General features: G+C 41.0%; 3 protein-coding genes across 3 annotated transcripts; 2 read left to right on the forward strand and 1 right to left on the reverse strand.

Moving 5' to 3' along the window:
* Positions 1-2,877: 2,877 nt before the first annotated feature.
* Positions 2,878-3,816, reverse strand: LOC126492477 (olfactory receptor 1A1-like). Its single transcript, XM_050128943.1, has one exon. It carries the CDS (start codon positions 3,814-3,816, stop codon positions 2,878-2,880), a length of 939 nt encoding a protein of 312 aa, XP_049984900.1.
* A 15,301-nt stretch (positions 3,817-19,117) lies between these two features.
* Positions 19,118-20,062, forward strand: LOC126492427 (olfactory receptor 1P1-like). The gene has a single exon (XM_050128867.1). The coding sequence runs from the start codon at positions 19,118-19,120 to the stop codon at positions 20,060-20,062; it is 945 nt and encodes a 314-aa protein (XP_049984824.1).
* Positions 20,063-25,935: 5,873 nt separating this feature from the next.
* LOC126492459 (olfactory receptor 1P1-like) lies at positions 25,936-26,880 on the forward strand. The gene has a single exon (XM_050128927.1). The coding sequence runs from the start codon at positions 25,936-25,938 to the stop codon at positions 26,878-26,880; it is 945 nt and encodes a 314-aa protein (XP_049984884.1).

The following is a 26,880-nucleotide window of genomic DNA, read 5'->3' on the forward strand; positions in this document are numbered from 1 at the left end:
ACGCCTGTGAGGTAGTCTGTTGGTTTGTTGAGAGGTGAATATCATCCCTAAATGGGAGCAGCACTATTTCACGGACTTGGGCTGTGGATTGAATGAAAAAGGAGAAAGCAAGCTCTTTCTGTCTCCAAACTGTGACTGAAAGGTGACCTCACACACTTCTGATGCCATCTTCCTCGCCGTGATGGATTTTGCCTTTGAACTGTGAGCCCAAATCAACTCTTCTTTCTACTGCTTTTGCCAGATGCTTTGTTAGAGCAATAAGGGAAGTAATCAATGCCGTAGTCTTTTCTGAACTTAGCCCTTAGTCAGTGGTCCTGTTAATATCACTCCAGGTTAGCCCTTGGACAGTGGAACAGTGGTTCTGTTAATGTCACTCCAGGACAGCATGAATTACAGCATTGGGAGGATGACTGAGATAGTGACTTCAGAGATAACTTCAACGGTTTGTGTTTGCTCTTATACCTATAAGCATCCCTACAGATTCTTAAAGGAAATGAGGGAAGGTCTAGCTCTGTGTTAGGAATTGTGTCAGTGTGAGCTTAGCAGTCAGGGGGATTGGAGCTGTCTTGAGACTCCAGAAATTCTCAAATGTCCTTTGTGGTTTTCTCTTTGGCACTTACTATTTTTCTACAGGAAATATATCTAGTTCTATTTGATCTTGTTAGATTGACCCATAAAAACAGAATTCACCTTGTATTCATTCTGGGATTCAGCTTGTTAGAATTTTGCTAAGGAGTTCCTATGTATTATGTTGTTTTGTAGAAATTTGAAAATAGTTAATAATTTATTTTGGGGTGTTTATGTGTGTATGTGCACACTTGTGTATAGGTGTACATTCAACATGTGCAAGTGTACATGGAGTACTGGGGTTAAAGTTTAATGTTTTCCTCTGTCACTCTTCACCTTATTTTCTTTTTAAAGTGTCTGTTCACTTTTTTTTAAAAAAATATTAATTTATCCATTTTATGTGTCAGTGTTCTATCTGCATGTATGCTTACATGCCAGCAGAGGGCATCAGACCCCATTATAGTTGGTTGTAAACTGCCATGTGGTTGCTGGGAATTGAACTCAGGACCTTTGGAAGAAGCCTGTGTTCTTAACCATGGAGCCATCTCTCCAGCCCTCATGTTATTTTCTAAGAAAAGCTTTTCCTTTGAACCCAGAGCTCACTGATTTGCCAGCCATTCCCAGGGATCCTCTCAATCACACCTTCTCAGTTCTGGGATTACAGATCATGCAGCTATACCCAGCTTTTTTACATGAGATTTGGGGATCCAAATGCAGACCCTCCTGCATGTGAAGCACTTAATCACCCTGTTTTTTTTTTTCAAGACAGGGTTTCTCTGTAGCTTTGGAGCCTGTCCTGGAACTCTTGTAGACCAGGCTGTCCTCAAACTCACATAGATCTGCCTTAAATGTATACTCTACCACCACCTGGCTTAAAAAAGTATCTTTTCTTTCCCATCAGTTGGTCAATCACTCATATTTGTATTCATTCATAACCAGATCCTTAGATCACTCCCAGTTTGGTGCATTAGAGTCCTGCAAACAGGAGAAACCTCATCTTTAATCATCCAAAGATAAGGTTTTGAAGTGTGACTCACCTATAGAAGATGATAATTTTATATTTTCTGCATAATTAGCAAGGCAGCTTGTGCACTGTTAGATGTACTCTGTCTGTTTCTTCATGGTGTTACTATGTTTGGAAATGAGAATGATGAATAGTTATTAATATTTTGAAAAAGTTTTCTCATCTTATCAGTGGGAGAACCTATTGATGGTATATTGGAGTTCGACCATAGTTCTCTAATGACCTCTGAATTAACTGCCCTCTTCTGGTTATATCATCCTTGTGATTAGGACAGGTAGCTGACTCTCACCTTCTCTGGGCCACATTGGAGGACGGTGGCCACATTATTTTCTATACTGTTCTTTCCCTTTGATTTATATGAAGGCCAAGTATTTGATCACTACATTTCAGATTATACTGAATTAAACTTGCAGTTTGTTATCTTAATCATATAAGAATTTTTGTGACTTAAATGATAACAATCCTGCTAGTTACTGTCATCTGAATGAGACTTTGGTAAGAGTATCTTTAGGAATAGTCTACTTTAATTAAATATGAATGTAGAATATAAATCCATTCCCAGCACAGTTTTTTTTTTTAAATTAAGGATGGAGTACTGGGCAAGATGGAAAGTTTCTGCAGTCTCATTACTTAGAAAATGGGGAGGGGGGAAGATGGAGAGGTCAAAGCCAGCCTAGCTACTTATGAGACCATGTCTCAAGAAACAAAACAAAACAAAAAAGGCATAAGGGTAAGTAAATTGTGTGCAATATGGTAACCTCTGATCATGATTAGATTAAACTTCAGAAACTAATATTTATATCACCCATACCAATGTTATATAGTCATATCCCCATTCATATTTACGTGATGTGAGTTACATGACTGAGACTGGGAAGATGCAGTCATATGTTAGGACAGATCTTATGCTCACAGGCTGGTAGATAGAAAAAAATTATCATGCAGTGATCTACAGTCTTTGAAGCATGAGCTACCGTGACTACAGCCTGTGGCATAGGCAGGACAGATAGTATTAGTCTGATTGTGTCATGTTAAAGTCAATGCTTAGACTTCCCCGGAGACTCTGCTGGTCAGTAGACTGTGAGACCTGAACCCAGCGTCTTGTGCTGCACACTCGTCACAGGAGCAGAAATGTAAAGAAATCAGTTGGCCCCTCAGGCCATCAGAAGGCTCTTGGAAAAGAATTTCAAGCTGGAAAGATGACAGGCAACTCCTGCAGGGGTGATATTGGAGCTGGATTTTCTAGTGCTTCTGACTGGGGACCACAGTGTCTGCAGTCGGAGGTCTTACATGGGGGATGAGGAGGCACTGTGACAGAAGAGTCTCCTCAGTGCAGCCTTCATGTCCCGGTTCCGCAGGCTGTAGATGAAAGGGTTCAGCATTGGGGTCACTGTCGTGTACATGACAGTTATCAATGCATGTTTCAGACTGTAACTGTTCAGGGGACGGAAATACATGCCCATGACTGTCCCGTAATACAAAGACACCACTGTCAGGTGAGAGCCACAGGTAGACAAGGCCTTGAGGAAGCCCTTGGTGGATGGAGCCCGTAAGACTGTGGAAAAGACCCGGACGTAGGAGATGACAATGCACAGCAGTGGCACAGAGAAAACCCCCACCCCGAGGTACATCATCTTCACATTGAAACGGATGTCAGAACAGGACAGCTGGAGCAAAGGAGTAATGTCACAGTAGAAGTTGGCCACATCCTTGTTGCCACAGAAGGACAAGCTAGTTGTGAGTATGGTGTGGACCAGGGAATTGGCATTTCCAACCACCCAGGACCCAGCAACCAGCAGGATACAAGGCCGTGGGCTCATGATTGTTGCATAATGAAGTGGGCGGCTGATGGCCACAGCTCGGTCATATGCCATTGCAGCTAGTATATAGCTGTCTGTGTTTCCCAGTGCTATCATGAAATACATCTGTGCCAGGCATCCTCCAAAGGAGATGGCTTTGCTGCCCAGCATATGGTTGGCCAACATCTTGGGGATAGTTACAGAGGAGAAGAAGATGTCAACAAGGGAGAGGTTGGCAAGGAAGAAATACATGGGGTTGTGAAGGCGACTGTCAGAGTGAATGGCTAGGATGATGAGCATGTTTCCAACCACTGTGATGGGGTAGATGAACAGGAAGAGGACGAAAAAGAAATATTCCTGCTCCCGCTGCCTGGTAACTCCCAGGAGAGTGAAATCTGTGGTAAAAGACTCGTTTTCTTCTCTCATGGCTCCTTCAACATGAAATTGGACAGGAACCCAGAATCATCAGCACAATTGTTATCTATATATTACCACTTCCTGTAGCCAATGGCTCTCTTTCTATATATACCTGTGTCCTTTAAATTCAGAACCACGAAAACCGGGGAAATCCTTGTTGGTCCATGACAAAGGTGGTCATTTACTCCTGAACACTCTCATCTAAGTAGTGGGTGAGCAACTCTGAGTTGCATTTTCTTCATCAACATCTTTACACACCCATCTAAGATTTGATCACTTCATAATTAAAACATGTCTTCTATTGTCTAGTGCACAACTGGGGGGAAATAAACATTAATTGCTCATTTAGCATGTAAAACAGTTTTTCTTTTTGTCAAGAGTTTAGAATTACAAATTTATTATACATATAAAGACAGACAGCCTTTTGGGGCTGTTATCAAAGTCCTTCAATGCAAGCAGCCCATCAGTATAAGTGCTAAACTTGTAGTTGCACCGACCAAGCACTCAACCACCCTGCCATCCAGGAGCTAACAGTGTCTATAGTGGCACTTGAGGACTTTAACCATGACAGTCACTGAAATTAGCCCAGTGAGTGTTCTCAGAAACCCCACAGACAATGTAGATTTCATAGGCTTTATCTGGGTGACAAATCCTCAAGTATGCACCGCCACGTCTCTCCACAGTCTTCTTTCCTGCTCCTATATAAATATGCCCAATCACAGTTACACCTGCTGCTTACTAAACTGTTCGATCTCTTTACAGAGGTTTCAAGTTTTTTTTTTTTTTTTTTTTTTTTTTTTGCCACATTTTCATGCTCAGGCATCTTGCCCACATGACTGGCTAAACCTCATTTACTGTATATCCAGCCTAAGAAGAAATAGTCATAATTTCGGGAGAAGCAAGACGTATGAATTAATTCTGTGTGTGAAGGTTTCATGTGTGAGCTCTTTCATTGGATCTGAAGCTTGTTGACTGGGCTAGGATGGTGGCCAGTGAACTGACAAGACTGCTTGTCTCTGTGCACAAATGCTGGAGTTACAGGTATGCACAGTCACAGCCAGCTTTCTGTGTGGGTGTGGGAATCTCAAGTCAGGTCCTCATGCTTTCATTGTTCACAGGTACAATAATCAATTCCCAATCCATGTTTCTTTAGCTGCATAGTGTTTTGTTCCTTGCAAGTGTCTAGTTTATCTTCTCTTGAATGAACATTTGTTATTGTTGATTGTTTATATAAAACAGTTACAGCACAACTCAGCCTTTATAAGTTCTCTCTCAGTGCCTTAGCAGATTAGACAATCGTGATTTTCTACCTGAAATGCTACACTATTTCCCTAACTGCTTAACTAGCCTCTTCCTTTCTCCCTTATCTTGCACTCTTAGCCATACCAATTATGACTGGACTACTAACTGCTCAGCCACATCTGTGCTAGTCTGGTCTTTTTGCTCAACAAATTTAACTGTATTTCTCAGTCTCCCTTGCAGGGAGCTTCCTTCACACGCTATTCTGACTGGAAATGCTGAAGCAATTAAATGGAATGATGGGGTCCAATTATGGTATGAACCTGTGTCAGTAGCATCTGTCATACAGTAGAGATACACCAAACAAAAATATTCACTTGTACTTTTATCTCGTGGAAAATAGTCTTTTATTCTTGTTAGTCATTGACAGTTTATGGTCAGTTTGCTTCAGTAGTTGAGACATATGTAGTTCACTAATTTTTATAAAGTGACTTCTATTAACATTAATCGAACATGTGACTAATTCAATCACTAATTCTTGGTATTTCTTACACGAATTATGTAGTAGACACAGAGATGTCTTATTATCCTTTTCATAACTAATGACTATATTGCTTCTCTTCGCTACACTGAAAGTGGTTTCTCTTGGTCTCTTAAGGTATCCTCCCTCAGCTGGGCAGTGGTGGCGCATGCCTTTAATCACAGTACTCGAGAGGCAGAGGTAGGTGAATCTCTGTGAGTTTGAGGCCAGCCTGGTCTATAAGAGCTAGTTTCAGGACAGCTAGGGCTGATACACAGAGAAACTCTGTTTCGAAAAACTAAAATAAAAAAAAAGATACCTCCCTCTTCTTCATACATATTCATGATATCTTGTGTTTCAAACAGTTTAGTAAACCCAGAGGGTTCGAGACTGTGGGTAGCTCCTGTAGTAGGTGGAGGGAGTAAGACTTCAGAAGTGAGGCTTGAGGACAATATAACAAACTGAGGTCTTATTTCCATGAAAATACACAGAAGTTATATGATTATAGAAACAAAAATTGCCTTAAAATGTATGGCATAATTTGAAAAAAGCACAGGGGAATACCTTAATGTCAGAACCCGAAGCGTGATCAGAACAAAACCTTAAGTTGTTTTCTGTGCAGCATTAGCCCCTCAGGATGCCAACCAGGGGTATAGGTTGGACCACAGCTGGGATGTGGTCTTTATGGCCGTAGGTTTAAAAGGCATGTCCAGAGATCCAGTGAAGCATAGGAATTCATTGTGCCTGCCTTAAACAGTTGAAGTAATTTCCTAAGAATATAAAGAGAACAGAAAGAATTTTTCCATGTAGGCATGAGTTCAGAAAAAAAAGGACCAAAGGATAGAATTCCCAGAAAACAACAATTGTTTCCCAAGAGGACCCAAGAGAAACTCTAGGATTGTAAGAGATTTCAGTCATATTTTTTTTGTTTGTTGGTTTGCTCTAAACTAATTAAAAATCTTGTTCTTATACTTCTATGAAAGTATGTTAGAAAATACAGTTTCAAGAAAGATTCCTCAATCAAAGTAGTCATGGTGAGTATTCAGGAATTCAGAAGTTATCTTAACAAAAAGACATTTAAAACTAGCTGAAGAATTAATACATTTAATGCAGGTTTAAAAGGAAAAATGGAGAGATCGAGAGAGTGAATGCAGAGCCCCAGTATGAAAACATTTGCTCTCTCTAGTCAGTCATTGAATTCAGTGCAATTACAATGTAAACAGACATAGAAGGGCGTTCTGAAAATATGGAATTAGAAAACTGATACAGAACTGAGTTAGGACAACAGAAAGCCAAGAAAAAAATCAGAACATATATCTGTATAATGGATTTTTTTATCAAATTATTTTCTGATTGATCTATATGATGGCTTTTTATCAAATTATTCTCTGGTTGTTCTGATATTTTAAACACCATTTTTAAAAAAAAATTGTTTTAACTGAGCTATATATTTTTCTCCACTCCCCTCCCTTCCTCTACCCTTCCCTTCTACCTTCTCCCATGGTCCCCATGCTCCCAATTTACTCAGGAGATCTTGCCTTTTTCTACTTTCCATGTAGATTAGATCCATGTATGTCTCTTAGGGTCTTCTTTGTTTTCTAGGTTCTCTGAGATTTTGAATTTTAGGCTGCTTTTTCTTTGCTTTATGTCTAAAAGCCACTTATAAATGAATGCATATGATATTTGCCTTTCTGGGACTGGACTGGGTTACCTCAATATGATGTTTTCTAGATCCACCCATTTTTAAACACCTTTTCTCTCTCTCTCTCTCTCTCTCTCTCTCTCTCTCTCTCTCTCTCTCTCTCTTTCTTTCTTTCAAGACAGGGTTTCTCTGTAGCTTTGGAGTCTGTTCTGGAACTTGCTCTTGTTAACCAGGCTGGCTTTGAACTCATAGAGATCCACCTGCCTCTGCCTCCCAAGTGCTGGAATTAAAGACATGCACAACCACCACCCAGCACAACCATTCTTATAACAAAGATTGTATTTGAAATAAAGTCCCTGCAGATTTAGGAATGGTTAAGTTCAGAGCCTGACCATGAAGCTAGTGCCTCATGATAATATTTTGCAGCAGTAAGAGACAAAGGAAGTATTCATTGTGGAGAGGTGAAGGGTGAAGTGAGGGGTTTATTCACAATTGGAGAATGGTCCTGTGTGGAGACACAGAACTGGCTTAGAGTGCAGGCTCCTCCTGGGACAGATGAGAGGAAGTTGGGAAAAGACTGTTTGGCAAACCAAGCATAGATAAAAGCATACTTTCTCTGCTCATTTCTCAACATTCTGGCAGAATCTGTACCCTTGGTAAGAAAGTGGCCTTTGAGCTCAGTTCTTCATACTCTACCAGATATAGATTAAGGAAGTGCTTTGCTTCTGTATACTTTTTGCTTTGTTTCTATAGACTTCTTTTCATTTTTATTACTGTTATTTATTGAGACATTGTTTCATGCAGGTTAGGTAAGAGTTTCTCATGATCATGTATGTGGGTAAAGGGGGGTTTGAGAGTTGAGGTATTGCTTTTTGTCTGTATAAAAAGCCATGAAAAATAAAGCTTGTTATGCAGTTGTTCATACTCTGCATCTCTTGTGTTCTGATTTGCATGGGACCCTTACCCAGGGATCTCAACACACTAGACGTTGACAATCCTGGGCTTTATATCATGCCAAGTGAGACAGGGCCAATGGGAGAAAGAGAGGGCAAAAAGAAGAAAAATAGCTTGGATGATCTTTTGTAACATTATTTAATTGCTCAGCATTCCTCCTCCCCAGGTTATTACTTTCCTGTAAATCTAGACTTCAACTACTCACAATTCACGCTGATCCCCAGTTTATCTCCACTTTGTTGCATTTCAGAAATAGTCCAGTTACATCTTCACATCTCCCTTCCAAACAATGGGATGAGTGCCCTGTTCACCAAAGCTCCCATCCCCAGACAATATCCCTTTCCTCCCTCCCACCTTCCAACTGGAGAAATAACATGAACTTGGGACTAGTCCTCTTGACATCTGATTCCATTTGGACCATACACACTCTTCCGCAGAAGTCCCATTGTCAATGGAAGTCCACCCAAAACTGTGTCACCCTCCTCTTGACTCACCATGACACCCATCTGAGCACTGTCCCAGAGGCTTGGCTATCACTTTCCTCTTCACTGATAATCCCAAATCTATGAAAAGGGCATTTCTCAACACTCTCTGGTACATATCATTTCCACGTGTCTACATCTGTCTTATTTCTCACAACAATGAGAACATCTTCATGTCAGGTCAGCCTTTGTCTGTTCTTGTACATTTTCTCAGATACTTTTCTCCATCCCCAATTCTCAATCCTCCATCCATGCCCAATCCTCTCTAATCTCTGCAGCTCAACAGCAGTTCTTTCCTGCGGACTGGGAAGTGCACTGCCGTCCTTCCAGCCACTTAGATTTCTCATCTACTCTAGCAGCACTCTTTTTCTCATGTCTATTCTTCCTTTCTGAACCAACCTATTTCATAGAGAGATCTATTCACAGGACTGAAGCAATATGTCTGTAATGTACAGATGAGATGTTTTACTCCCAAACCCTTGGCTCATTCAATACAAAAATTAATAGCTTCTTTACTGTGGATTGATCTTCAACGATAAAATGTTTGAGCCCTAGGTTATAGTGACAGACAAAACGTGCTATGCATCTTCATCTGGGGAAGAGGATATAGCATAGGTCAGGGGACAGGAATACAGCAGCCTAGACTCTACAGTAGGTTTGGTAGTGTGTGTGACTTTGGCCCCATGAAAGGGCAGCTTCTCATTAGATACTGAAATTTGTGGATGAGGATTCTACTCCCATTTCTGGAGACAAAAGTATCCAGTCCTTTGAAAAAAAAACAGACATTGATCTTTTTTGTGAAGTGATTATGGAAGTGGCATCATGCAATTGGTATCAGTTACAAAGATAAAAAAATAAAGCTTAAGAATATAAGGAAAATTGGCATCAGAGGGGAGGCTGTTACAATCAATGGGGAAAGTAGTGAGACAAGAAGACAGGATCTCTTGCATGGGAACTTCAGAATGGAGATGGGCAGAGCAGGGAAGTAGACTGCTTTCTACAGGTAGGCGTTGTTTTCATCGGGGAAAATGAACAGCCTTCTAGCTCAAGGAAAAGAAATCTGGATACCCACAGGGGAAAGCTCCAGGCTAGTCAGAGTTCTAAGCTTGCCTGAAGGAGGTCAGAGTCCTAGATATTGGTGACTGCTACATACCCCTTCCCTAGAAAGTGTGCTCTGAGACCGCAGTGCCACCCAAATCCAAGTGCTTCACCGAAGGCTCACAGACAAGGTCCAAGATGAGCCACTCAGATTTCCCTAGTAGTCAGCCGCTAAGTATTTGACAATGAAATGTCAGAACTCTGTGAAGGCCCACTGCTAGGCCTCTGTTCTGATGTGACGGAGTAGAAGGTGTCTTTGCAGCTTTTCCCTGAAAGCCATGGGCTTGTGTGAGTGCCTATGCTCATGACACACAACACAGACAACATTGCTTCCAGGGACAGACAGTGCGTAGGACTACGGGAAACAAACTACAAATTCTGCTGCTTCTTAGTCCCTTGAGTGTGGATAAGGCCCAGGAAACGTGTCGTCAGATGGCATTCTCTCATATTGCCTTTTGCCCATCAGATCTTGAGAATGCAGATTCTAGGGTGAGGCTGACATTTGTGTCCCAGTTTTGCTGCTGCCACTCAGTGCCTCTGGCACTTCATTTCACCTGATGAAGGACCTCTGACTAAAAAGTCATAATTCCACTTACCTTGGGGGAGCTTTGTGAGGGTAAAGGAGAGGATGATGGTGATGCAGTCATTGGTGCTCTGTTGCTTTAAGCCGCAGTAACAGACATGCTTTCCAGAGTCCCCTGCCCTACTGGATCAGATGTTTTAAAGGGTCCTGGCTGTTGACCTAGTACCTGCTAGCATTCCTTTAGAAGGACGGGCATGCTGTAGAGAAGCATATTAGTGCTGTGTTTGAGATGGGCTCCAGTGTCTGGTCCATGAGTAGAAGGAACACAAAATGCTGTCCTGAATGGAGCCGGAGGAAGAAGGATCTTTCAAATGGCAGCTGCATATCTTGGCAGAGAGAGATTGGAACTCACCAAAAGGCTATAAAGTCTTTTGAAACATCACTCTCCCAGGTTTTCATTCAAGTCTTAGTAATTGTTGAGACTCATGTAAATGCTGCCTCTGCCCTTAGGGGACACAGTGCCTCTCCAGAGTGATTTGGAATTTCCTAGAGAGAGCATCTCCAAGGTTTAAACTCTGGGCTGACCTATTCCATCCTCTCGGTTGGGATTTCTCTACCTCTGCTATTCAGACTCTATTAGGAACAACACTTGGAAGCTGCAAGGCCCCTGGTATAACTGAGATCTGGTATTTCTGCAAGCCTATACATAGGCCTACCTGCTGTTTGGTGTCTCAAAGAAAGAGAATCACAGCTCATCTTCTCACTCGGATTGACCAGAGAAGCATCAGAATGCAGTCATGCTTTCTTTGATGTAGCATGCTGATGGCAGGTCTCCAGATTTTCCAGATTCTGGGAGATGGGAGGAGTCTACAGAATCTAGACTATTATATACATATGTCACCCTTTTAGTAACCCTAATAATGGCTGTTGCCCTGTGATTCAGTACCTCCTGTATCAGAAAGTGTGGTCAGTGCTGGCTCATCAGCTGGTGACTTTGATGCATATTTTTTGAGAGCTGCCTTGGGTCAACGTTTGCTTATGGAAACAGTAATAAGAATAATAACATCATAATAAAGTTGAAATAATGAATGAATTGTTTGTAATACTTAAAATAGTATGTATTTTAAGTTATATGAATTCTTAAAATAATTCATGGTATTTAGTTCACACTTAGAATGTATTAGCTTATTTTACTACTTTATGTTTTTTAGAGATGAGGACTGCACCCAAGGTGAGGTCGTACACTTGCTGTATGTAGAAGGGCTCTAATATTGAGCCAAATTCTCAACTCCCTAATTATTACATTATTACTACATAAATCTGTATATAATATACTAAGAATTCACCTACTATTTTACTAATGGTCATGTGACTGTTCTCTACATACTATATCAAACTGTATATATAATCAATATTGAAACACTTTGAATGGTATTTTCCTATAGATATATACCTATAGATAAATAAGAGATTACACCATGCTGGTGGCTCTGCTATCATCTGTTTAATATCTAGACTGTGTTCCCATGTCTGGTGCATGGACAGTCACAGATACTATGGCATCCAATGACAAGTGTTTCTTTCTTGGTAAACACATTTAGGGGTGTTGGCATCCTTCTCAGAGTCTCCTATGCATTTTATCGCTGAAATACTCACGGAAGGGAAGAAATTATCTAGTGTCAAAGAGAAAAGTGATGTTTTAATCTTCTAATAATTACCAGCGTTTTCTGTGGACACTGAATATGGGTTTTACTGGCTTATGTACAGAATCTTGGCCATCTTTTCCTCCCAAAATAGAAACATAAATCTTGGGAGCTTTCCTTCAGGTCAAGGAGACTAAATGTAATTGTCTCTAGGAAAATCCAACTTGGCTATTTTCTTTGTCATTGAAGGCTTTTTTAGAAACAGGAATGGTTTATGGAACATTTTGACAGAAACAGAGAGTTGCAATAATACGTTAAGTACCTAGAAGCAAAACAATGCACTTGAAGAGAGGTAAACGTAGTTTAGACTTATTGTTACACTGGTGTGAAGGCGTTAGAATGACAATGTGACTGTCAAGATGAAGTTGAATATCTCCTTCCTAGCCACTAACTGTCAGAAACTCATTGAAGTGGATGATGAAGGAAGTTTTGTCCATCCAATGAGTAGCACACGGCTACAGAGGTAGCTGTTGCTGATGGGGGGTGAAGAGCGGAAGGGTTATGTGGTCTGAATCAGTGGTGAGAATGGCAAACAAGGTTCTCCCATTTCTACATCTGAGTCCAGTCAAAACTGTCTAACAATAGCAAATAAATGATCAGATTTTGAGAAAAATGAAATCAATCTGGAAACAGCAGAGAATTTAATAAGAAGCATAGAAACAGCTTTCAATCGAAATTTAGTCAGAATTTACACCACACAATACAAATGAACAGACAAGACAGAATTCAAAAGTGTTTCTGAAAAAAATACTAACAGACACTTATAGCGAGCTGCATGGTGTCACACCTGATGGAGATGTATAATCAACTCCTGAGATGGCTAAGGCCTGACCTATGCTATGATCACACAATGATCATCAGCTGCTTGCATATGCGTGGGCCTATGGGCAGTGCCCACCTGGCAATCTGGGATTGGCAGCCCATGCCTACTTAAGGGCTGGGAAAGGTTTGCCCAGAGAGGGTAGAGAGAAGAAAGAGAAGGAAAGAGAGAAGGAGAAGGAGAAAGATTATTGTGAATAAAGTCCTGAAAACTGCTGCAAGAAGAGCTCCGGGTGTTGCGTTTTTCCTTGTGGGACGAGACAGACACTCATGCCAGCAACCAGTGCTCTGGGCGATGACAGCCTATCTCTTGCAATCTGTTCCTGATTCTTTTCTGAATTGAGATAGACTGTTGAATTAAATCTACTATCCAACATCTCTCTGTAGCTGTTGTTGCTTTCTCATTAGCAATAAAAATTAAAAGTTAGGGCCAGGTGGTGGTGGCGCACGCCTTTAATCCCAGCGCTTGGGAGGCAAAGGCAGGTGAATTCCTGTGAGTTCGAGGCCAGCCTGGTCTACAAGAGCTAGTTTCCAGGACAGCTAGGAAGGTTACACAGGGAAACCCTGTCTCAAAAAAAAACCAAAATAAATAGATAAATAAAAACAAAAATGAAAAATTTAAAAGTTAGTACAGCACTGTGTAGTCTATCTCTGAGGTCTTTACTACCCCTTTCTGCTTGTTAAATATGTCTTTTAAAGTCTGATTAGATCTTTCTATAATTTCTTGTTTCAATTTCTCTTTCAGGATCATTTCAGAAACCTTTTCTACATAGATCTACATATCCATTCTAAGAAAGTATCTTCTTTCTGTGTAAGAATTCTTGTAGGAGAATGGGTAGAAGTTAGTTTGACTAGGACACAATCAAGCTCTGGATCAAAATGATTCCCATGTGCATCTTATAATTTCTATTCAATTCTCAGCCTCAGCAGACAAATTTCTGGGACTATTTAAGTCCTTATAACCTTGTAAAGTTTGAAATAATTACTTAGCTCTTGAGTAGCTAATCCAATTGTGAACCTCAGTGACTTAATATCTCCCAGAAATTTTTGAAAATCATTAAGAGTTTGTAATTGAGTTCTCGTGATTTGTATTTTCTGTCGTTGAATTTTCTGTAAACCTATATTATATCCTAGGTAATTAGTAGAATATCATCCTTTTTTTTCACAAGCAGTTTGTAATCCCCAATAAGGCAAAGTTCTCTTTACTTTATCAGACATTTTTTCTAAGGTATCTCCATCTGAATCAGTAAGTAAGATATCTATATAATGGTAAATTATAGATTGAGGAACTTGTTTATGAATTATTTCTCATGGTTATTATGTAAAATATTAACACAAGGTGGGAATATTTAACTTTCCTTGTGGAAGAATTTTCCAATGGTACCTTTTAACAAGTTAAGAATTATTATAAGTGGCCACTGATTGGCTGGATCACTTTGTTCATAACTCCCAGATCTGTTACCTTTCTTTTTTTTTTCCCCAAAATTTCTTTTTAATGACAAATACAGGGAATTCCAAGGACTGGTTGATTTTTCAATAAATTGAGCATTAAATCGCTCATGTTTCAGCTGTTCCAGTGCCTGTAAATTTTCTGATGTCAAGGCCATTGTTCCACCCACACAGGTTTGTCAGTTAATAATTTTAAAGGTGGGGCTGTTGGTATCTTTGAAAGACTAATATCTTTTGTGCCCTGCTTACATCCACCCTCAACCATCTGTGACCATTCTTGATAATACCTTTTATTATCTCTCAGAAGCATTCAGGGGACACCCTCCCAACCTCTTCATGCTTCTGGTCCATTGAGATGGAGAGACGAGGCTTCTTTGGAAGGAAATACAATGCTGTACACACCACAAGATCCTAGGGTGTATTTACTGGACATCAGCAGCAACATGTTATGAGTGATTCCTTCCGTGGGTTGTTGGATCATTATTGTTGTTGGGGAACAAAGCCAGAAATCCTAGATTAGCATTTTACATAGGTTTATATATACATCTGTCCAGGAATACATAAAAGCCATTTTTTTATCCTTTGTAGTACATCATATTGGAAGACACATGATTTGTCCAAATGAAGGCATGCCATTTTGATCATTTGTAAAGGGTGACTTACACAGAAATATATATAGATAGATGGCACTTTTCTATCATTGTTAATAAGTATCTTGAAAAAACTGCTGTCACATTTCACCAGTATCGCTTTTTCAAATATAAAATTTATTAGTTTAATTCTATCCTAAGGATGAACATTCTTTCTTGGTTTGCCATTCCTTTTCTTCCTCCCCTCACCCTCCCCTCATTCATCAACATGTACCAGTGAGATATGCTTATCTTCAATTTTTTACTTAGTTATGATGTATTAGTATCATCATTCTGTTGTTCTATTATCCAAGACATAACCAATAAAAACCGTTCAAAAATGATGTCTTTGTCTCTTGGTATGTTTCCACCAATTTCGGGGTCTTACTCTCTGACCTGTTTACAGAAGAAGCTTGTGATTTACTTTAAGGAGGGCGTGTAAAAAGTCATGGGCCAAAGGAGATTTTATTTAGTTGGATGAGGTAGCATTCTCTAGTTCAGTCTAGGGAACAGAGAGTTAATGAGTGTTCTTGGAAGACGTCCAATGCTACTGGACCACATCTATCTCCTTTTCAAGAACTTGCTCCTGAGGGATTGTGTGTGTCCTGAGGCAATTGCTAAGCTCCAGCTTCCCACAAGAGATGGCGTCTCACACTGGTTGTTTAGGGAAAATAAGTAGATGGGTAAGTCCTCTGACAGCCCAGGGCTGGAACACTTCATGCGATATTATTGGGATTCCAGTGTTGAGGTACAGAAAGTCTGCAGTCCTGCTGCATGGGGGTGTGTAGGGCTTCCCTGAGCACCAAAGGAGACTTCAGGATGTGAGCTTATTAGACACCATTTGAAAGAGAAACAGCCTCAGAGTGTCAGGGAACTTTTCATGCTACCTTGATCAACATAGAGAACTGAAGAAGAGGGCACACAGGTCATTGTGACGATGACTGAAACACACCCAGACACTATGGTAAGCTCACAATTGGGGCGGAACGCCCTCCTTAAAGGACACTTGTTTATCATTGGAAGAAAATATAAGATTTGCTTCCCAAAGAGCAAATAGAAGAGGAACTAAATCTATGATCCCCAGACAGTGAAAGTCTTGACAACTGCAGTGCTTGGGAGAAAAGATGAGCTACATTTCAAATCTTTCCAAAACACAGGATTCCCATGGAAGTTGGTGCACTCGACAAACACTTCAGCGGAAGGGTCCAGGAAATGGGCCGCAGGGAGAGCAGATGAAGGAGGAGCCCTAAGACTGGTGGGCCAGTGAAGGGTCTGTGAGCAAGGATCATGAAGTGAGATAGAGCCATCTTTGCCGGCAGTAGGGCAGGCAGGTGAAATTAACCTTCTTCACGTAGAGGAAATTCTGGGTGCATCTTTCAGCCTGGAAGTAAGTCTCATACTCTCACCCTAGAGCGACATTCAGAACGGAGAGTGTTCTAGGGGGAATGGAGTACATGCTTTGCCTGAGAAGTTTCTTCCTGGGGGTGGATCCTATATGCTAGGATCTTGATCAAGGCAAACCTGTACTTGGCCCATTAAACACAACTGCAGATAATAGAGTTTGAAATTTCTTGTCTCTCTGGCCAGTAGAAAGTCCCCCCTTGAATTCTTTCGCATGAAATCAGGGTGACTAGTTTATGTTTCATGTGTCCTAGTTTCTGAGGGCAGAAAGGTGCAGCAGAGCTATGTGTGCCCAATGTTCATGTACATTCTGAGCATCTCTTTGTTCCTGACATCAGCTCAGGCACTGCAGAATCACAGTAGAAATGAAAGGGAGGGGCTGGACTTTCATGTGATGGTGAAGGTGGAGTTAGCAATTATAGTGATTAATTATTCTGTTTAAACAGTGGCAGCGGAATTTAATTTCTGTCTAGCCAGTTAGGTGCAGAAAGGCTTTAAGGTCCTTGGGAACTGGTATAACTTTAATGAAATGATGGGACAGAGGTTGCTGGAGGAGCATCCCATTCCCAAAGAATGTGAGTGGAAAATTCACACCTGAAGTCCAGGTATGGGTTGGCAGAAAATCCTCCTGGCTAAGGAATTGAAAACGATCTCATTTGACTAACAGTGCACACACAACAAGGGTGGGACTGTTTGTGAAAAAGATAAGGGTTGGGTCCCTAGGAGACCACCTGGACAGAGCTAGCCCAGAAAGACAACTGGGGAGCCACAGAGCAGAGTCTGTTAGACCATCATGGTAGAAAGTACCTGTCACTGAACAACAGCTGCCAAGAGCAACTGACTGATTTTGGTTCAAGCATGGCCTCTGAAAGACTATTATTCTGTCTAAAGCACACCACACCACGGTAGGCCATTTGGAATCAATAAGAGTAGAGATCACACCCAGGTTCTGCTGTTTTCTCATGTGTGACCTTCAGGCAACTCCTGACCCTTACCTTCCTTGCTCAGCACAGGATTGCAGTGAGGTTTGCTAGTCCCTCTGAGCAGATTTAAGATTTAGAAGTTTTGGCATCAGGGACCTGCTGGATTCGGGTTTGTATTTTCTTTCAAGACTTTTATAGTTTTAGCTCTTATGTGTTAGACCTTTGTCCATTCTGAATTAGTGTTGCATATGATCTGAGGCAGAGTTCTAATTCATTCCTTTGCATGTAGACAAACTGCCTGATGGATATCAATAAGAAATGCTTTTGATATTTTTCTGATGTTGAGCTTCATTTCCACTTTAAATGTTTTCCTTCTTCCTGCTTTTCTTTACTTTGCTCTTGTCCTTGTGTGTTATATTGTTTATAGTATCTTGCGAAGGTGTTTGAGGCAGTGTATTCTCCTTTGCTGTGCTAATAGTATTCCATAGACTCTGATGTGTGACATTATTACGATTATTTTCTAGGCAGTCAGTAATTTAGAGGGTTAAAATTATTTAACTTTGTAACTGTCATATAATTGCACACATTTATGGGTAGCTTATGATAATTCAATGGTCTTTAGAGGGGAGGAAGTCCTGGGAGAGATATTGGGGAGGGAGTGATCAATGCATAGTTAATAAGGAGGAAATGACAGTGTTCTACAACACAGTCAGTGGTCCTGCTTGGCAATAACCTATTATATGTTTTATAGAGTTCAAAATTTTAAAATGCCTTTTTGGTTATTAATAATTATCCACTGAAGACATTTAGTTTTTTTCCAAATTGATGAGGCATGTTTACTTTCTAATTTTGCTACTGTCTTCTTTAAGTTCTGTAAATTAATTTTCATTGAATTTTTATGAGATTTAAAAATATAAAATTGATTCATTATCAGTTTTTTGAAATTGGGTTTAGTTCTATCATCTTATGCAGTATATATTTGGTAATTTAAGTAGAAAATTGGAAGTAAAATATTTTCATGGGCATAACTGGAAATAGAGTGATAATGTATATATACACATATATGATTTACTATTTTGTTTAGCGTTTTACATTTTTCCATTTCTTTAAATGGCCTCTCATGTAGCCCAGGCTCGACTCAAGTTCACTACATAGAGGAGGCTAGCCATTAACTGTTGATCTTTCTACCTCCATATCCCATGAGCTAGAATCACAAGTGCCTCCCCAGTTTTGCAATTCTAGACAGCAGTGGTTTTGATCTTTTCTTCCTGTTTCACTGAATCTCTGAGAATAGTCTAGATATCACAAGTCTTTACTAAGTAGTTTTCTTACTGGAGAAACATGATTTCTAGAAGAATGGGAAGCATGAGCTGTTGTCTTCAGAATGTTAAGTTTGTGACACTGTTGGTTCAGAACAGCTGCACACGGATTCAAGAGTGGTTTGAGTGGGTTTGGCGGGCTGAATCCAAATAGTCTAAGATTTCAGTATAGATAGTTGTGCCCATATCTTGAGATTAAAGACTGTCTGGAGTTATGGATTATTAATGTGTTAGAAATCTGTCACTGAAACAGGTGCAGGGTTGGCATTCAGTACCTATAGAACATATGAAGTGGATGACAAATCTTGAATACTTAGAGCTTTGCTAAGTAAAATTATATATAGTTCAAGAAAAGTTACCTTGTTCAGATGATATGTAGAAAAACACCCAAGAACTATTTTAATGGTTATCATTTGTATCTTGCAGAACTTTCTGGAAGAGCATCTTGGACAGTCTGCATTAAGTGGCCTATAAATATACCAGATGGTTACTATGCAAACTCTGTGATTCTTCTCTAGAGCTCAGAGAAGAAGGGTGTGTGCAGCAATCTTCTAGAGTGAAACATCTCAGAAAGCAAGCTCAGGACTTCCCACATTGAACTCAGTGCTCATGGCAAAAGGGAACCAGACAAGCACATTTGAGTTCCTCCTCTGGGGACTCTCAGAGCAGCCAGAGCAGCAGCGCATCCTCTTCCTGCTCTTCCTGTGGATGTATCTGGTCACCGTGGCTGGCAATCTGCTCATTGTCCTGGCCATTGTTACTGATGTTCGACTCCACACCCCCATGTACTTCTTCCTCGCCAGCCTGTCTTGTGCTGACATCCTTTTCACCTCCACCACGGTACCCAAGGCCCTGGTGAACATCCACTCCCAGAGCAGGACCATCTCTTATGCAGGATGCCTGGTCCAGCTCTACTTCTTCTTAACCTTTGGAGACATGGACAGCTTCCTCTTGGCCACAATGGCCTATGACCGATTTGTGGCCATTTGTCACCCTCTCCACTACACGATGATCATGAGCTTCAGGCGTTGCTCACTGTTGGTGACAGCCTGCTGGACCCTTACAAATCTTGTTGCCATGACACACACCTTCCTCATATTCCGGCTCTCCTTCTGCTCCAAGAAGGTCATTCCAGATTTCTACTGTGATCTGGGACCCCTGATGAAGATTTCTTGTTCTGATACCAGAATTAATGAGCTTGTGGTTCTCTTCTTGGGGGGTACAGCCATATTAGTCCCCCTTTTACTCATCATTGTATCTTATATCCGTATTATGCTAGCTGTTCTCAGGGTCCCATCTGCTCAAGGGAGGAGCAAGGCCTTTTCTACCTGTGGGTCCCACCTTGCTGTGGTGACCCTGTTCTTTGGAACAGTGATAAGGGCTTATCTGTGCCCCTCATCCTCATCCTCCAACTCTGTGGTAGAGGACACAGCAGCTACTGTCATGTATACAGTGGTGACTCCACTGCTGAATCCCTTCATTTACAGCCTTCGGAACAAAGACATGAAGGGGGCACTTGTCAGAATTCTCAAGGTCAAAGTCTCCTTCTCCTGAAGCCAGTGACTTCTGCAGAGAAACTGGTGTTCTCAATTCCCTCTGCTGAGGATCTTCCGGAATTTTCTACCTCAAGTGTCTCCTTCTGAATCCTATAGATGCTCTATCATGGCTTCGCTCACTCATTCCTCATGTTAAGTTTCTTAGATTTGATCAAAACTTGATTTTAGAGTTGGAGTGTTGAATATCCATAGTCAAATTATCTTTACTATACCTAGGTCTCTTAAGAGCCATCCGTTGTTCATTTCTATATCTGACCTAACATTTTTTGACAAATACATAGTCCTTAAATATGTTCCTTAGAGACTCACTTCCATGAGTTCAAAAGCTAAAAGCATTACGTGAAACTTATAGCAGTTTTCTCTGCTTTGATACAACCTACTTACTTTCTGTCCTCACTACTGCACTTGGTAAATTCATTAACTTGTGAGATTTTGTTCTATAATTAATAAGGGTTCATTTTGCGGCTTCTGTGTTATTTGAGACAACCGGAATCAATGTTTCCTGATCATGATCTCCTGTTTGGCTCATAGAGAAACTAACTTGGAGACTGAAGAGATGGCTCAGCTTTTAAGATCATACTGACAGAGCGATGACAAACAAATCAAACCAAGAGACTGAAGGAGCCTGAGAAAGATGAAGAGTTTTTGAACGTATGACATATAGAATCACATGAAAATTGATTACTTAGACATTAAAAGTAAACCATAAAAATAATTCCTAAAGGATTGTGAAAGGCAAAAATGTAAAAATCAAATTGAGAAAATATCTGTATTAAATTAAGGTAGGAACTACCAACTTCACCTAGGTCAGATTGCACACACACACACACACACACACACACACACACACACACACAAAAACATATTTATACATAATATATTTACTGTCTCAAAATCTCCATAAAATGAAACAATTTAAACAAAAGCTTTTGATTTATTTTAAGGGGGTTGTGTAAAAAGTCATACACCAAAGGAGTTTTTATTTAGTTGTATGGGGTATCATTCTCTGGTTCAGTCTAGGAAACAGTTAATGAATTTTTATGAAAGACGTCCAGTGCTACTGGACCACATCTTCTTTTCAAGAACTTGCTCCTGAGGGAATGTGTGAGTCCTGAGGTAATTCCCAAGCTCCAGCTTCCCACAAGAGATGGGGAGTCTCACACTGGTTCTTCTGGGAAATAAATACATGGGTAAGTCCTCTGACAGCCCAGGGCTGGAACACTTCATGTGATATTATTGAGGGTCCTGATGTTGAGGATCAGAGGTCAACCTGCAGCCCTGCTGCATGGGGTGTGGAGGGCTCTGCTGAGCACCAAAGGAGGCTTCAGGATGTGATCTTATTAGACTCCACCTGAAGCTGAAATAGCCTCAGAGTCTCAGGGAACTTTCCATGTTACGTGAATCATCACAGAGGACTGAAGAAGAGGCACCAGTCATTGTGATGGTGACAGGGACACACACAGGCAGTATGATGAGTTCACAACTGGAATGAAACACAACCTTAAAGGACACCTGTTCACCACCACAGAAGCAGAATGTCAGGACCTGGGAGAAAACGTAAATAAGGTTTGCTTCCCTTCTCTGAAGAGCAAGTAGAGGGGGAAGATTTTAATCACTGGACAGTGAAAGTGAAACGTAGTCTTGGCAACAGCAGTGCTTGGGAGGAACGATGGTGTACATTTCACATCTTTCCAACCAAAAGGCGGGATTCCCATGGAAGTCAGTGTGGTCAACAAACACTTTAGGGGACAGGTTCAGAAAACAGCCCGAAAGGAGAGCAAATGAAAGATGAGCCTTGAAGAGCTTTGAAGGCTGGTGTGGCCTCTAAAGGCTTTGAGAACAAGGAGCATGCGGTGAGGTAGAGACGTCCCCCAGGGATGGACAAGCAGGTAAAAGAAACCTTTTGCTTTGCTAGAGGAAACCCTGGGTGCATCTCCCAGAGTTGCTGAGAGTGTTGTACTCTCATCCTAGATGTAACTTCAGCTAGGAGAGTATTCTAGGAGGAAAGTGGGTATGCTCTTTGCCTGAGAAGTTCCTTTCTGTAGAGTAGATTATATATCCTAGAATCTGCATCAAGGCAAGCCTGTACTTGGCCAATTGGACACAACTGCAGACCGAAAAGAGGCTGATATTTTTTTTGACTCTATGGTTAGTGGACAATCCCTTTTGGAACTCGTTCTCGTGTGACTGGCTTTTTTGTTACTTTTACTGCTGTGTGCTTCGGTTTCTGAGGGTAGAGTGGAGGAGCAGAGCTGTGAAGGACCAATGCGCATGCCCTCCCAGCTCCAAACTAATATGCTTGCTGAACGTCTCTTTGTTTCTGACGTTAGCTCAGGCACAGCAGAATCAAAGTGGTAAAGAAAGGGGAGGGACTGGCTTTTCTTGTGGTGGTAAAGTTGGAGTTAGAGAATTATTGTTTGAAAATAGTAGCAGTGAAAATGAATTTCCAACTAGCCAGTTAATTCCAGAAAGACTTTAGGGTCTTTTGGAACTGATCCTAATTTAGTGACAGAACGTAATAGAGGTTACTGAAAGAGCTTCCCATGTACAACGAAGGCGGGTGGTAACTCCAGACATCAAGTCCAGGTATGAGTTGGCATGAAATCTTCCTGGCTGAGGAATTGAAAACTGTCTCATTTGACTGACAGAGCAGATACAGCATGAGTGGGACTGTTTGTGAAAAAGGTAAGAGGTAGATCCCTAGGAGACCACCTGGACAGAGCTAGCCCAGAAAGACAACTGGGGAGCCACAGAGCAGAGCCTGTTAGACCACCATGGTAGAAAGTCCCTGTCACTGAACAACAGCTGCCAAGAGCAACTGACTGATTTTAAACAAGGGCTCTATTGTTCTGTCTAAAGCACACCACACCACGGTAGGCCATTTGGAATCAAAAAGAGTAGAGATCACACCCAGGTTCTGCTGTTTTCTCATGTGTGACCTTCAGGCAACTCCTGACCCTTACCTTCCTTGCTCAGCACAGGATTGCAGTGAGGTATGCTAGTCCCTCTGAGCAGATTTAAGATTTAGAAGTTTGGGCATCAAGGACCTGCTGGATTCGGGTTTGCTGCTCCTCTTTCCCTATTCTATCCAAGCCTCAACTGGAGCACTGGCAGGAACACGCTGCTCAGTTTTCCAGTAAGTGTCCCCTTCCTCAAGTTTGGGTGATCTTTCTTTGCTCCTGAGCTCTCAGGTCTGGCACAGCCAGGCTTCAGTGTAATAAGTTCTGTCCTAGTCCAGGGGAGGAGCTGTCCTCTCAGATCCCAGACACCTATAAAACAACCTATAGTTACTACATTATTACACCTATAAAAATTCAGTATGTATCTTAAAAAGAATCCTTTTACATATTGCCTCAAAAGCATTTTTAATGCCTGTTTAACTAACAATTTTTATTCTATTCTACCAATGTTCAATTTCTCTAGATATCCTGCAAACTCCCCCCGTTTTTTCAAGACAGGGTTTCACTGTAGCTTTGAAGCTTGTCCTGGAAACTAGTTCTTGTAGACCAGGCTAGCCTTGAACTCACAGAGATCCGCCTGCCTCTGCCTCCTGAGTGCTGGGATTAAAGGCGTGTGCCATTACTGCTTGCAAACTTTCTCTGTAGATCTGTTTGTTCAAGTGGAACCTAGTCCAGGATATTGCATTGCACATGGTTGCTACTTTAGTTGCAGACTTTAGTGTTTAGCAGCTCATTTTGTACAGCAAGGGCTGACTGATGAGGGTACCACGCCCTCCCTGCCCAGCATCAGCAACACCTGGAGCTTGTTGGAAGTATGAGTTCCCAGGACCCAGCCCCAGCTCTGATGCAGAACAGACCGAATTGGTGACATCTGAGCTCTAGAGTCAGGGGCACTGCTGTCTCACTATGGATTCGTTCACCAATTGGTAGGCACTTGAGTTGTTTTCGGCTTTTGCCTATAATGAATAATGTTAAGAAGTGTATGTACATGTTTTTGCTTTTCCTGGGTGTAATGAGGCTATACAACCCTATGAAGAGCCTTTTGAGAAACGTCAGACTGTTTTCCATATTGGTCACACTGTTACACATTCCACCAACAGGTCCTTGGGTATCAGGGTTTTCTCATCCTTGATACAGTTCATGTTTCCTGACTTACTGGCTTGATGACCTAGAAGGTGGAAAGTGGCTTCTCGTTGTGTGCTTGTGTTTCTCACTTTACTTTTTGTTTGTTCTTTGAAACAATTTTATTTGTTGGTTGTCCACAGAAAATATCTTCTGTATGAAAACATTAGTGCAGACAGCTATGCTTTCTAGGAAACAATTCCTTAGACTCAAAGAAAAATACATATCATATGGGTTCCGTAAAGTTGCTTGGGAAAGTGTGTGCTGGACAATGCTTAAAATATAGCACTCTTAGCCAACCTGTTGCTTATATATTCTAGAGAAAAGTCTTAAACATTACTTTCCAAATGGAGCACACTGGCACATATCTATAGTCTCAGAACGCAGGAGGTTGAAGCAGAAGGGTCAGTAGTTCTAGGTTATCATTTGCTATGTAGAGAATTTGAGGACAGATTTGCTACATGTGATTCTGTTTCAAAAACAAATAACCTCCCACATTCTGAATTTTTGAGATTATACTTTGAAGCACAAATGTTTCAATTATTTGGATTAAAGCTCAAATTAAATTAAGTTTTAATTTAATTAAAATTAAATGTAATTTGATGGTGTTTTCTTTACCGTCATGTTATTGTGTGACATGGATTTTGGTGTCATAGCTAAGAAACAATTGATTTACTTGAAAATTTAGGCTTGCATTTTCTTCAAACACTTTGACAGCTTTAGCTCTTACATGTTAGGTCTTTGTCCATTCTGAATTAGTATTGTATATGCTCTGAGGTAGGGTTTTAATTCAATCCTTTGCATGTAGACAAACTGCCTGATGGGTATAATAAGAAATGCTTTTGTTGGTTTTCTGATGTTGAATTTCAACTTGACCCAAACTGTTTTTCCATTCATTGCTTTCCTTCATTTTGTTCTTGTCCTTGAGTATTGTATGGGTTATCGTATTTTGCAAAGGAGTTGTGCCAGTGTATTCTCCTTTGCTGTGCTGCCAATATTCCACAGACTCTGATGTGTGACATTGCTAGAATTATTTTCTAGGCATTCTGTAATTTTGTTGGTTAATAGTATTTTATTTTGTATCTGACACATAATTTCACATATTTATGGGTAGTCTATGATAATTCAACCCATGTAGAACAGTGACCTTCAGAGGGAGGAAGAGTCCTGGGATGGATTTGGGGAGGTAGGTGCCCAATGCATAGTTATTAAGGAGGAAGTGACAGTGTTCTACAACACACTCAGTGAACATGCTTAACAAAAACCTATTGCGTATTTTATAGAATGCAGATTGTAAAATATGTTTTTGTTATTAGTAATTCTCTACTACAGACATTTAACCCCTTTCCAGGTTTATGAGGCATTTTTATTTTTCAACATTGTTACTGTCTTCTTTAAGTTTTGTAAATAATTTTAATTGATTTTTTGTTTTAATTTGAAATTTTCATACTATGTATTAAAAGCGAATACAAAAAGTTATGGAATGATTCCACCATATCATTCCATATTCATCATTTTAAAAATTGTTTTTATTGAGCTATATATTTTTCTCTACTCCCCTCTTTTCCTCTCCCTACCCTTTTATCTTCTTATCATTTACATCTTGCAGAACATTGTGGAAGAGCATCTTGGGCAGGCTGCATTAAGTGTCCTATGAATGAACTAGATGGTTACTATGCAAACTCTGTGATTCTTCACTAGAGCTCAGAGAAGGGTGTGTGCAGCAATCTTCTAGAGTGAAACATCTCCGAAAGCAAGCTCAGGACTTCCCACATTGACCTCCGTGCTTATGGCAAGAGGGAACCAGACTGGCACTTTTGAGTTCCTCCTCTGGGGACTCTCAGAGCAGCCAGAGCAACAGAGCATCCTCTTCCTGCTCTTCCTGTGGATGTACCTGGTCACTGTGGCTGGCAATCTGCTCATTGTCCTGGCCATTGTTACTGATGTTCGACTCCACACCCCCATGTACTTCTTTCTCGCCAGCCTGTCTTGTGATGACATCCTTTTCACCTCCACCACGGTACCCAAGGCCCTGGTGAACATCCACTCCCAGAGCAGGACCATCTCCTATGCAGGATGCCTGGTCCAGCTCTACTTCTTCTTAACTTTTGGAGACATGGACATCTTCCTCCTGGCCACAATGGCCTATGACCGATTTGTGGCCATTTGTCACCCTCTCCACTACACGATGATAATGAGCTTCAGGCATTGCTCACTATTGGTGACAGCCTGCTGGACCCTTACAAATCTTGTCGCCATGACACACACCTTCCTCATGTTCCATCTCTCCTTCTGCTTCAAGAAATTCATCCAAGATTTCTACTGTGACCTGGGACCCCTGATGAAGATCGCTTGCTCTGACACCAGAATTAATGAGCTTGTGCTTCTCTTCTTGGGGGGTGCTGTCATATTAGTCCCCTTTTTGCTCATCCTTGTGTCTTATATCCGCATTGTGTCAGCTATCCTCAGAGTCCCTTCTGCCCAGGGGAGGCGGAAGGCCTTTTCTACCTGTGGGTCCCACCTTGCTGTGGTGTCCCTGTGCTTTGTAACAGTGATAAAGGCTTATTTGTGCCCCTCATCCTCATCCTCCAATTCAGTGGTAGAGGACATAGCAGCTACTGTCATGTACACAGTGGTGACTCCCTTACTGAACCCCTTCATTTATAGCCTTCGGAACAAAGACATGAAGGAGGCACTGGTCAGAATTCTCAGGGGCAAAATCTCCTTCTCTTGA

The sequence above is a fragment of the Alexandromys fortis genome, unplaced genomic scaffold, assembly GCF_014885135.2.
Source record: "Alexandromys fortis isolate MF-2015 unplaced genomic scaffold, M_Fortis_MF-2015_v1.1 scaffold_80, whole genome shotgun sequence".
Lineage (NCBI taxonomy): Eukaryota > Metazoa > Chordata > Mammalia > Rodentia > Cricetidae > Alexandromys > Alexandromys fortis.

Excerpts from the sequence above, each read along its gene's own strand:
- LOC126492477 (XM_050128943.1), bottom strand. The coding sequence starts at position 3,816 with ATGAGAGAAGAAAACGAGTCTTTTACCACAGATTTCACTCTCCTGGGA.
- LOC126492427 (XM_050128867.1), top strand. The coding sequence starts at position 19,118 with ATGGCAAAAGGGAACCAGACAAGCACATTTGAGTTCCTCCTCTGGGGA.
- LOC126492459 (XM_050128927.1), top strand. The coding sequence starts at position 25,936 with ATGGCAAGAGGGAACCAGACTGGCACTTTTGAGTTCCTCCTCTGGGGA.